The following is a 12746-nucleotide window of genomic DNA, read 5'->3' as shown; positions in this document are numbered from 1 at the left end:
TAGGTCCCTCCCCTCTTCTCCATCTGTTCCCCTCCCATCATCCCTCCCTCACTCCTCCAGTCTGGAAACGACCCCTCTATCTCATACTAGGCATGCCAAGAGGGGAAGAGGAAGTGACCTCACACCGGGGTGTCATCATGTGTGACATGGCATAGCTCACTAGTCATATTTTGGACTGTTATTGCATGTGTGTGTTTTCCTGTGTGTATATGTTTATCCATGTGTGTGTGTTGCATGCCTGTGAGTGCTGTGACGAAGCAGTACTGATGGGATTGGGTAGATGTGCTAGTCTGGGATTAAGTCAGGGTTGTATGAGATCACACTGAAGCTCCAGGAGATGAGAGATGCAGAGACGCTAATCCAGAGAGAGGGAGAGAGTTCATAATCCCCCTGGAAAACTGACCATCCACCCAGATTACAGCTCTGTTTGGAGCTCCGTACAGTCCACCACTGGGGAGTGGAGAGCTGGTGTGTGTTTGTGTATGAGGGAGGGAGGGAGGGAGGGAGGGAAGGAGACAGATGAAGAGAGAGGGAATGTGTATTATTTGGCCCAACAGGAGAGTTAAGTGTTCTGAGATACACCACTGAGGGTTTGTTTGCTGTGTGTGTGTGTGTGTGTGTGTGTGTGTGTGTGTGTGTTTTAGTGGTTGAGTGGACAGATAAGTGAAGCGGAGGAATGAAAAACACGCACATCCTGCTGGTAAATGATAGATGGCTTCATAATGGAAACAGGCAAACAGCATGTGTGTGTACATGTGTGTGTGTGTGTGTGTGTTCACAGATGACTGTCAGTGTCATTCTGTTGAGTTCTCCAGAGGAGAACGTTCACCTCCGGGAGAGGAGAACTGTCATCGTAGACACACACACAAAATCTATCATCCCTGCCTCCTCCTCACACCCCCCTCTCTCCCACCCTACCCCTCCCTCCCTCCATCCCTTGTCCATGTCTCCTTCTATCCATCCCCCTGCTCTCAATCCTTCCCCCCGTCCATTCCCCCCACCTCCCTCTCCGTTGGAGAGTCAGAGCAGGAAGTGGGGTCCGTGTGAGGCCTCCTGTCAGGCCTATGGGCCCGCACTAATGGACACCAGGTCTCCTGAGGGAGTGAAGAGGGAGACGATGCAGACAGAGAGGGGGAGAGATAAGGAGCAAGATGAGGGGAGAGTGAGGGATGGAGAAAGGGACATGGGAAAGGATGACAGAGTGTGAGGGACAGGTGCAGGGAGACAGAGATGATCCTTACGATGAGGAATGACCTGGCGGGTCATGTGTATGGAACACTGGAGAGTCACTCTTCTATCCTCAAGCCTACGCTCCGTACATTCCAATGTTCCAACTGGTGGCATCCTCGACCCACGATGGGACTGAATGTTGCTTCATCTGGTTGTTTACCTCCCCTCTGATTGGACGGTCAAGGGGGCAGGAGAGGAAACAGGAAGTCATTGCATTTGAACTATTTATTTTGGAATTCTTATTTGGAGGTTGTTCCTGAAATATCCCAGATTTCAAAGTATTGTGGAGATGCACACACACACACACACACACACACACACACGTCTGTGCTTGGCGCTGGAGGCACACTTGGCCATGCTCTGACCAGCAGCTGTTCCTCTGCTAGTCAGCGTATGGCTGGAGTCTGGCTGGACAGTTTACTGTCTGGTCTTCTTCACAGCCTCAAATCTGAGGATCTCCTCTCATAGACTTTGTGCGTGCATGTGTGTGTGTGTGTGTGTATTGCTACCACAAAAATGCCATGGCAACTCACGATTTCCATATTGAGAAGCCATTTTCAGATAAGGACCTGGTTTGGGATATTTTGGATCACCTAGCTGTGTGTCTCTGTGTGTGATGGAATAGTTGTGTTTATCTGATGGGTTCAGCACGTCTCCCTTCTTACTGCTCTCTCCTCCACCTCTTCTATCTCTGTCCTCCCTCTCATTCTTTCCTGTGCTGGTTGTTTTTTTGAAAGTGGACATTGATTGCAGGATAATTACACTTACACTATCTAACACACACACACACACACAATGGCATTAGGAGTCCATGAGGAGACGCCAATGAATTACCCATGATTCCCTAGGCCTTATCGCCTGTCCCTTTATCGACCTGCCTGCTGTCCAGCTCTACAGCACTGACACAAACTCCTAACTTCCTGGCCTTGTTGATGCATCTCTGCTCACAGACTCACACCTTTTGATGCATTTTTCATGGATGTTTTCCCAACAAATATAAAAATGAGAAACCTTCCTTTTGATATCGATTTCCTTTGTGCCAACGCTCGGTGATGCACTTGGTGAACACCTGGCTTACTCCGCGAGCTGCTGTGATATGGAAGTCAGCCTGTGTGGAATTAGCTGTCCTCTGGCGTTTCATGTCTGGTTACAGTTGTCGAGATTTAGACTTCATTTGAACTTTATTTTTCATGGACTCAGAATTACAAGTGGAAATACCTTGCAGGGGTATGGAGGGCTTTCCAATGTAGTCTCTCTCTCTCTCGCTCTCTCTCTCTCTCTCTCTCTCTCGCTCTCTCGCTCTCTCTCTCTCTCGCTCTCTCTCTCTCTTACACTCGCTCTCTCTCTCTCTTACACTCGCTCTCTCTCTCTCTTACACTCGCTCTCTCTCTCTTACACTCGCTCTCTCTCTCTCTTACACTCGCTCTCTCTCTCTTACACTCGCTCTCTCTCTCTTACACTCGCTCTCTCTCTCTTACACTCTCTCTCTCACTCTCTCCATCCCCGTCCCTTAATCACTAAAACAGTGTGACTCAAACTTGTGTTCAGTTGACTCAAATGGCTGGACCCATTTGAGCAGTTCTTGATCCCACCTGTGGCGCCTGATTGCACCTGTGGCGTCCAGCTGTAACAGTGCACCCTTTATCATGAGCAGGAGCCGGCTCGGGGGGAAAACGATCAGCAATTGATACTTCCTCTTTCCCACCATAAAATGTCAGTAAATCAGGACAACTATTACATGTAGGTAACTGTCTGTGCTCATAATAGGAGCACATCATTAGTGATGCAACATTAGCCTGTCTGACGTGTCCTCTGAACTTGTTTGTAAAAGTGTTTGTTTGTCCAGAAAATAAGATTCAGCCAGCGCACAGCAGGCCAGTCAAATTGTTTAAAAGGCAGCCGGGTTTCCCTTGTCGCCCAATTAGTAACTCTTGCAGCATAGCGCTTATCAGATCTTTCATCTCTTAGTGTGTGTAATTGTGTGTGACTGCGCCTGTGTGTGTGTGTAGAAAGCAAAGGATGGGGGGGGGTGTTGTGTGTCTTTGTGGTTAGTCTGTTTTCTAAGATGATAGTCGCAGCCTCAGTCTAATGTTACATGGTTTCAATGATGCAGTTTTACACTGGGTGTGTGTGCGTGTCCATCAGGCACCAATGCTAGCATGGCTGTTAAGTAACAGGCAGCATTCCAGGGACTTTGCTGCTGACCCCAATCTGTACAGGAAACCTTCTGAGCTGAAACTAAATCACATATTAAACACTATTAACCTAAAACTGGAACCGTGTGGGGATACAGTAGAGAAATAACTTTAGTAATGAAAATTACACTTCCCCAATCTCTTGTGATAATTCCCCTAACCATCCTAACCATACTAAATACTCTACCTTTTTTCTCTCTCCCACCCTAAACTACTCCAGGTCCAGACCCAGTTCTTGCAGTAAGCCCAGTGCATGGAAACAGCACCACCTCCCTTAGCCTCGCTCCTTAGTGCCCCTGGGCATGGCAGGATGATCATCTGCCTGCCATAACCATGGCCAAGAAACAAGATGCCCGGTCGCCCATCTACAACCTGGTGGTGGTGGGCCTCTCCGGCACGGAGCGGGAGAAGGGCCAGTGTGGCGTGGGTAAGTCCTGCCTCTGCAACCGCTACGTCCGGCCCAGCGCCGACGAGTTCCACAAGGAGCACACCTCCGTCCTGAGCACCAGTGATTTCGGAGGTCGTGTGGTGAACAATGACCACTTCCTGTTCTGGGGGGAAGCGGGGCGGACCCTGGAGGAAGGGCCAGAGTGCCGGATGCACGTGGTGGAGCAGACAGAATTCATAGACGACCAGACGTTCCAGCCTCACCGGAGCACCGCGCTGCAGCCCTACATCAAGAGGGCGGCGTCGACCAAACTCGCGTCGGCCGAGAAGCTGATGTACGTGTGCACAGATCAGCTGGGTCTGGAGCAGGACTTTGAGCAGAAGCAGATGCCGGAGGGGAAGCTGCAGGTGGACGGCTTCCTGCTCTGCGTGGACGTCAGCCGGGGGATGAACCGCAGCTTCGAGGACCAGATGAAATTTGTGACCAATCTGTACAACCAGCTGGCCAAGACCAAGAAGCCAGTGGTGTTGGCTCTCACCAAGTGCGACGAAGGGGTGGAGCGCTACATCAAGGACTCGCATGCATTCGCCCTGGCGAAGAAGAACCTGCAGGTGGTGGAGACGTCCGCGTGCTCTAACATCAATGTGGACTTGGCCTTCGTGACTCTGGTCCAGCTCATCGATAAGGGCAGGGGAAAGCCCCGGATCATTCCCTACTATGAGGCTCTGAAGCAACAGAGTCAGCAGATTGCCTCGGCTAAGGACCGCTACGAGTGGCAGGTCAGCCGGATCGTCAAGAACCACAACGATACCTGGCTGGCCACCAACCAGAGAATGCAGACGTCGCCAGAGTACAAGGAGTACGTGTTTCTGAAAGGAACTTTAAAGGCAAAGGAACTCTTCCAGCAGCACGTCCAGAGACTCAAATTCGAGCACATCGACAGGAGGAAGAAGATTTATCTGAGTAAGCTCCCTCATGCCCTGAACTCACTGGTCCCTGAGCTGGACGAGGTCAACCACCTCAGCTGGTCAGGCGTCCAGAAGGTTTTGGAAACCAAAAGGGATTTTGGCCATCTGTTTGTGGTGCTGGATCGAACGCCCTGGGACAAAACGGCGCACATCGACAACATGGAGGACGACAGGATACCCCAGGACCTCCTGGAGACGATCGAAGCGGAGGTGGTTTACGGCGAGCACCTGGAGCGCCTGCGTCGGGAGCGCAAACGCAGGGAGCTGAGGTGCGAGTTCAAGGAGAGGCTGGCCGCCTCCCCCTTCATCACGGCGGGGAAGCCGTGGGAGGAGGCCAGGAGCTTCATCATGAACGAGGAGTTCTACCAGTGGCTGGATGAGTCCGAGTACCTGGAGATCTACAACAAGCACCAGAAGGAGGTCATCGATCAGTGCAAAGAGGACTTCCAGGAACTCCTTCTGGAATATTCCGAGCTCTTCTACGAGCTGGAGGTAGACGCCAAGCCCAGTAAGGAGAAGATGGGCGCCATCCAGGAGGCGTTGGGAGATGAGCCCAGGTTCAAAGCCTTGCAGAAGCTGCAGGCCGAGAGGGATGCTCTGGTGTTGAAGCATATCCACTTTGTCTACCACCCCACCAAGGAGACCTGCCCCAGCAGTCCCCACTGTGTGGACGGGAAGATCGAGCAGATCCTGGCCTCGCGCTTCCCCACCCGCTACTCCTCCACCTCCGACAGCCAGCGGGCGGCGGAGGGCAAGGCCGACCGCATCAACGTGGTCATCCTGGGAAGGGACGGCTTGGCTAGAGAGATGGCCAAGGAAATCCGGGCGCTTTGCACCAGTGACGACCGTTATGTCCTGGAAGGGAGGACGTACGAGTTGACCCTTCGGCCGATAGAGGGCAACGTACGTCTGCCTGTCAACTCGTTCCACACGCCCACCTTCACACCCCACGGCTGCCTCTGTCTGTACAACTCAAAGGAGTCCCTGTCGTATGTGGTGGAGAGCCTGGAGAAGCTGAGGGAGGCCACCCTGGGCAGGAGGGAGCGGGAGAACAGTCTGGCCCACCTCCCACTCTCCCTCCTCCTGGTCACTAAGCGGGGGGTTGGGTCCATCGGGGACATCGGAGGCGAGACGACCCAGACGCTGATCCAGCAGGGGCAGCAGGTGGCTGGGAAGCTGCAGTGCTCCTACCTGGAACCCTCCAGCCCTGGCCTGAGCTTCGGGCGCAACATCAGTGAGAAGCAGATCAACCAGATGCTGAAGGGCCTCCTGGACTCCCGCAAGAGCATGGGGAGCAGCTCTCCTCCCTTACCCCCTCCATCCCCGCTAGGCTTACGGGACTCCCAGCCTCACCCCCAGCAGGGGGGCTCAGAGGCCGACCTGAGGATCGTCATGTGTCTGATGTGCGGGGACTCCTACGACGTGGAGCAGCTCCTGTCTCCCCTCCTCCTCCCCCAGCACTGCCGCCCGGCCTCCAACCTCAGCAGCGGCACCTCGGTGCTCCTGGACCTGAGCGTGGGAGGCCAGAGGCAGAGCATCGACCTCTCCCTCCTCTCCTTCCACTCCTCCTTCTCCCTCCGCAAGAGCCAGCTGGTCCATGGGTACATTGCCGCCTACTCGGCCCGCCGCAAGGCCTCCATGGAGACTCTGTGTGCCTTCCTGTGCGAGATCCAGGACATCATCCCCATCCAGCTGCTGGCGGTGGGGGAGAGCCAGGTGGAGCTGACCGAGTCGGAGGCCGCCAGGGAGCAGGTGAGCCAGGGGGAGGAGCTGGCTCGCGAGATCGAGGCGAGGTTCAACACGGTGGTGTGCGGACCAGGAGGGGTGGTGGGGGGGCTGCACAAGATGGACCTGTTCCAGTCCTTCCTCAAGGAGGTGGTGGAGAAGCGGACGATTGTGGAGGCCACGCACATGTACGACAACGTGGCTGAGCTGTGCACTAATGAGAGCGTGAGCCCACACAGGTGTGCATCACCGAGTCCTGTCAACACGCTGCTGGACTCCGAAGAGGACATCGAGCCCTCGCCGCCCTACGCCACGCTTATGAATGACGGATCCCTTCCCTCACTTTTCGGCAAACTGGATCTGGAAGCCAGTGACCGCTTCTCGGTCATCTCGGAGATCAGTACCTTCGAGAGCAAGCTCAACAACAAGGTGCCCCCTCAGGTAAGGGAACACACACATTTTTCTGAAAACTCATTTTTTTTATTGGATATTATTCATAATATATATTTTGCCTGTTTATGTCTAGCACAGTTTTTAATCCAGGTTTCTTCACTCTCTTACAGGTGAAGCCTAAGCCCGTCCGCAAGGTGAACCTGGGCCCCTACATGGAGCAGCAGCAGGGCGGCACCACACGCCGCTCTCTCCCCCAGACGGTGAGCTGGGCCCCGGGCAGCGACGGTGGCTATGACCCCTCCGACTACGCGGAGCCTGTGGACGCCGTCTCCAAGCCCCGGCCCACTGAGGAGGAGAACATCTACTCAGTCCCCCACGACAGCACGCAGGGCAAGATCATCACCATCCGCAATGCCAATGGCAGCGGCGTTACCGGGGGCAACGGGTCCGACAGCGAAGCGGACAGCAGCTCCTTGGAGCGGAGGAGAAAACTATCGATAGGGATGAAGCCTCAGCTGTACCGGGACCGATCCAAACGTCTGGGCAAGTTCAGCAGCTTCAGAACCAGCTTCTCCATTGGCAGCGACGATGAGATGGGAGGGCCCCCCAAAGCAAATCAGGATGAAGTGGGCGGGGCTAACAAAGGCGACAGCTCTGTCAACGAAGAAGGCGAGGATTCTAAAAAGAAGAATATACTGAGGAGCTTGCGTAGGACAACCAAGGTATGGACTGGAAGTGTGTGTGTGTGTGTGGTTTGTCTGTGTTTTTTTGTGTGTAGATCCATTTCATTGTTGTTTTCCCTCAGACACAACTCATGACAGTACACCGCATATGATGTCAGTACCCATGTTACAGTTCAGTCATCTCACTCACTGATTCCTAAACTGCTTCGCTAAATGAAAGCATCAACGTGGGAAACCTCCCCCCACCTCACCCTTCCTCCCCCCTATACCGTGTTTAGTTTTATCCTGGATTAAACTCTCTAATCACACATTATTACGTAGCAGACGCTCAGTTGCAGTCAACGGTGAGTGAGAGTGTTCTAAAGATACTCTTCACAGCTGCGCTCTCTCTTGACACTCACACACACACACTCACCCTCCTCAAGCATACCACTCTAAAGCATCTGACCCAGCGCTGTTAGGCTTATCTCACTTGCTGCTCAGTCACACCCCGAGACAGAGACAGAGGTGGCACCTGAGTGGGAAGGAAGGGTGTGTGTGTGTGTGTGTGTGTGCGTGTGTGTGTGCGTGTGTGTGTGTGTGTGTGTGTAATGGTTATTATCATGACTGTCAGGAGTGAGGACAGAACAGAAGCTGGATGATTGGTGTTCTCTTTCTCTTTGACACACACACACACACACACACCTACAACACACAAACACACACAAACTATTTATATTCCCCTAATACTCTTATAAAACAGTTTTTGCTCCCATACTACCTAGGTCCTCTAGCATATTTCCTATGTCCTAGCACTTTGCTCTTGTGCGGTATGTCCTAGACCTGGCACATAGTCAAGATAAAGACACATTTTACAGATTGTACTGGTCGAGTAGAGCTTGGCATAGCTCTCTTGTTTGAGGCCGGAAACATTTCCTCTCTCTTTCTCGGATCCTGCAGCTTTTGAAACCTCCCCTCAGCTGACAAGTGGAATGTTTCAAATTCCTGTTACACCTAGTTACACTTTACTGCCCCCTGTACTGCAGAGAGGAGAGAGAAGGAGACGGAGAAAGAGGGAGAGCAATGGGGAGGCAGGGAGGGAGAGAAGAGAGGGGGAGACACATGCATACAGAGAGATAGACAGACAGAGAGGGAGAGATAGACAGGCATACATAGAGATGGGCGAGACAGAGAAGGGTGGAGACAAAGAAAGAAAGATGAGAAAGAAAACTGGAAGGGAGCTAGGGAGAAATAAAGAGAACCGACATAGTCTGAAAGCATGAAATGGTGAGTGTGTGTTTGCTTGCCCTGTGTGCTGGCAATGGAAAGCTGTTTTGTCTTCTCAGCATTGGCAGCATATCCTGTCTCAGTCAGCAACACCAGAACTGAATGACAGAGAAGGGAGGGTGAGAGTGGAGGAAAGGAGAGAGGAGAGGAGAGTGTTAGCAACAAGGACTGGCCAGAAGGCTGAACAGCAGGGGGAAAGGAGAAGGGGAGCGATGGAAGGAGTAAGGGTGAGAGGGTACAGAGGGAGGAGGAAAGGAGATGGAGTAAGAGGGCAAAGCCAGGTTATGGTAAAAGTTTCAAACAAAGACAGAGGCAGACAGGAGGGATGAAAAGATGAGTAAAAGTGGAGGTGGAGGAGTTGGGCCTTGTGCAAAAGTAGAGAAACAGCCGTCTAATGAAGAACAGGTCTCTCTGAAGGGGGCGTTGTTGAAGAAAACAACTGAGAGAGAGAGAGATTAGAAAGGATGAGTAGAAAGAGGTATTTCAAGAATTAAATCAGGCAGATGGTAAAAGTGAGTTTTTGATGCTGTAGTGTGTGGGTGTGTGAACATGCGTGGGTACTTGCTGTGTATCTAGAGCAGTCTCTCCGTAATTACGTTTTACTGCTCTCTCATTCTGACAACCTCTCAGCTCTTCCTCTGAGCCCCAAAGCCCAGCCAGCCATGCAGCCCTGGCTCACAACCTTCCCCAGGAGGGCTCACCCGAGGGGGGCGGGCAGATTACTAGAGCCCCAGGCCTCTTGGGCCTAGTGAGCGTTGCCGTCACAGCTCAGTAGAAAACAGTGTCATATCCGCTGCCCCTCACACAGGAGGAGCTTCAAGCTGGAATGAAACATTAATAAGAGGACAAAAGTATAAGAGGAGTCAGTTAGAAACTAATTAAAACCTGTCCAGTTGAAGAACAAATGTCCCAGGGGAGAGAGTGCATTGGAAGGAGGCAGGGAGAAGAGGATAGAGAGAGCACAGAGAGGTGAAGAGTGGAACAGATGTGTATTACACAAACATGCTCACACATACACACTCACAGGCACACACGTACACAGCTTAAGACAGGAATGTATGATCTGGTATCAGTTTAAGCCTCAGAGGAAATTCCATGCGGGTGCAACGTGTATTTGTGTTTTGGTGTTCATAAATTAGATTGCATCTAATGTTAGTAGCAAATCAGGAAGAATGACATGGCTGAAAACATTTACCTCACTCTCTTTATTCTCTTCCCTCTCTTCCTGTCTTCTTATACCTCTCTTCCTGCTTTCAGAAACCACGTGCCAAGCCCCGCCATTCCCTCTCCAAGCCTGAAAGTAACTACTTTGGCGTGCCATTGGTCAACGTGGTCACCCCAGAACGTCCAATCCCCGTCTTCATAGACAAGTGTATCCGTTACATAGAGACCACAGGTGAGTCTGGAATGTGTGTGTGTGTGTATATGTGTGTGTCTTTGTGCGTTGCTACAGAGAGGTCAGTTCAGGTCCAGCGTGTTCCTCCTCAAGTCGTGCCACAGGAAGGTTGCCACAGCAACATGACTTATTGACGTGTTCCACAGTGGTGCATTCCTGCCATATCAGAGTTCTGATAACTTCGGTATCAGTGTCAGAGCTAGCACGGTGTGTATAGCTACGTGTGTCAGAGCTAGCATGGTGGGTGTATATGTGCTTTTGAGCAAGCATGATGTGTAGAATGTGCTCTTCCTCCCTCCTCATCCCTCCCCCTTCTAAGAACCGTAACCCTTTCCCCCTTCCTCTCCTTTGTCTGTCTTGCATAGGGGCAGGAGATAGGCATCTGTGATTAAAGCTCAAGTCTTGTTGTTTAAAGTATTCAGCATTCCAGATTCAGCTTACTCTTACCAACCCTCCCCTCTCTTTCCCTCCCCCCTTCTCTCGCTTCTCTCCCTCCCTCTCCTCTCCACTAATCCTCCATTTCCTCTCCTCTCTTCCAGCCTCCTCTGTGTCCTTCCCTCTTTACCTTTTTTCCCCTAGTCCACTCATCCACTTACTCTGTCCTTTTCACCCACTTAGTTTGTCATTTATTACACACCCGCTCCTTCCGTCTCTCCTTACCTTCCGTCCTTTTCCCCCTCTCCTCCCCTCCATCCCTTCATCCCTCCCTTATGGCCATGTTCATGCCTGATAGCTTTCTCACTCAGATCAATATCACAGAGCAGGAAATTAGAACAATCTTTGGGCTCAGCTGTGTGTGTGTGTGTGTGTGTGTGTGTGTGTGTGTGCGCGCGCGCGTGTGTGTGTGTGTTGAGGATGTGATGTTCCGCAACTTACAGCCCAAAGCCAGATTCATAGATAACACACATTCTGTAATTTTAATACACACACACACACACACACAAACACACACACACACACAGAGACAGACATATCAATGCTAATGTAAGGTAACTATTGGACTTTATATCCCTATGAACTCCTATCTCTAACCTCCACTCCTCTCTCTCTCTCTCTCTCTCTCTCTCTCTCTCTCTCTCTCTCTCTCTCTCTCTCTCTCTCTCTCTCTCTCTCTCTCTCTCTCTCTCTCTCTCTCTCTCTCTCTCACTCTCTCTCTCACACTCTCTCTCTCACACTCTCTCTCTCTCTCTCTCTCTCTCTCTCGTCATACTAGTTTATATCACTGTGCGTATGTTGTGAGATTATGGATGTGCATTAGCATGCGTGGACACACCTGCTCCTTGTGTTGTTTGCCGTGGGGATGAAAAGGGCAGCAGCCAGAGAAAGCACGTCTCCGTGGTGACCTGTGAGCACGGTTCCTGGTTGCTGGCGGTGACAGTACCATGTCTGGGCAGAGGGTTGGGTATGTCTACAGGCCTGAGGAACCAACACCAATCTGACATTTAAAACCACTATCTCAGACCTCTGGGTGTGTGCGTGTGGAGGATGGGAGAGGAAAAGAGAGAACCAAGGAGAGAAGAAGGGAGAGATAAGGGAAGAAGAGGCAGAGGAGAGATAGAGGTGGTGGAGGAGTGATTCTACCAGAAGGCTTGTCTGATGAAGATTTGAGGTAGGAGATGATCAGGACAGGAAATGGATGCTCTGGCCACAGGAAGTGGTCGTGTTTGGCCTCGGGAAGTGGTCATGTTTGCCCACAGGAAGTTTCCATGTTGGTTTGCCCTCAGAGGAAACTGCGGTAGCTCTCAGAACAAAGAGCATGATGGGAGTTGACCTCTCCTCCATCCTCCCTCTGTCCTCCCCCCATCCTTCGTCATCTCTCTTTTTGTTCTCTCCCTCCGTTGTTCCCCTTTCCCTCCCTGCAGTCAAGTCAGAGAAGCTGTATTTTCGTATAGGCTACATTGAATGCAGGAGGAGATCGATGAAGGCAGGCTTAACTAGGGAGACTGCAATACTTCTCATCCCCCCCCCCTCTCTCTCTCTGTCTCTCTCTCTCTCTCTCTCTCTCTCTCTCTCTCTCTCTCTCGTGTGTGTCTCTCTCTCTCGTGTGTCTCTCCCAGTCAAGGAGCATTTGCATGCTGTGTCTGACAGGCCTGACTGAAGGATGGAGAGAGAGACACAGACTGATGGGCTGTATGTCTCTCTGGGACAGGGATGTGGATAGTAAAATAACATGTTGAATTGCAAGAAACAGCTGAATGATTTCTGTGTAATTAACTATTTCCCCCCCTCCTCCCCTACTCTCCCCCTCTCTCTCTTTTCTCTCCCTCCCTTCTTTAACAATTCTGTCTCCACCTCGAACCTCCCATGATTTCTCCTCTCTCTCTCCCTCCCTCTCAGGGCTGACTACTGAGGGGATCTACAGGGTCAGTGGGAACAAGGCTGAGATGGAGAGCATGCAGCGCCAGTTTGATCAGGGTAAGTACAACCACACAATGCAGATTGACATACTCACACACACTCACACACACACACACACATTCTCTGCTAAAGTATAGGAATAGG

At 51.7% G+C, this 12746-nt stretch overlaps 1 protein-coding gene across 3 annotated transcripts in view; it reads left to right on the top strand.

The window, feature by feature from the left end:
• The window catches only part of arhgap35a (Rho GTPase activating protein 35a), a 32517-nt gene that overhangs the window by 17447 nt on the left and 2324 nt on the right, over positions 1 to 12746 (top strand). For 2 of the 3 annotated variants that reach the window (XM_084674922.1, XM_084674924.1), the window contains exons 2-5: positions 3646 to 6947; positions 7070 to 7621; positions 10106 to 10244; positions 12582 to 12659. In XM_084674922.1, coding sequence (XP_084531048.1) covers positions 3759 to 6947; positions 7070 to 7621; positions 10106 to 10244; positions 12582 to 12659 — 3958 coding nt within the window. In that variant the 5' untranslated portion in view covers positions 3646 to 3758. Of the gene's footprint in view, positions 1 to 2793; positions 2944 to 3645; positions 6948 to 7069; positions 7622 to 10105; positions 10245 to 12581; positions 12660 to 12746 lie in introns of those variants that run through there. The other variant, XM_084674923.1, reaches the window with a different exon arrangement.

This window comes from Hypomesus nipponensis, chromosome 15 (assembly GCF_054491055.1).
Source record: "Hypomesus nipponensis isolate SF chromosome 15, ASM5449105v1, whole genome shotgun sequence".
In the NCBI taxonomy this organism is placed as follows: Eukaryota; Metazoa; Chordata; class Actinopteri; order Osmeriformes; family Osmeridae; genus Hypomesus; species Hypomesus nipponensis.
Note: the sequence above shows the minus strand (reverse complement) of the source record. Positions and strands in the feature narration are given on the sequence as shown.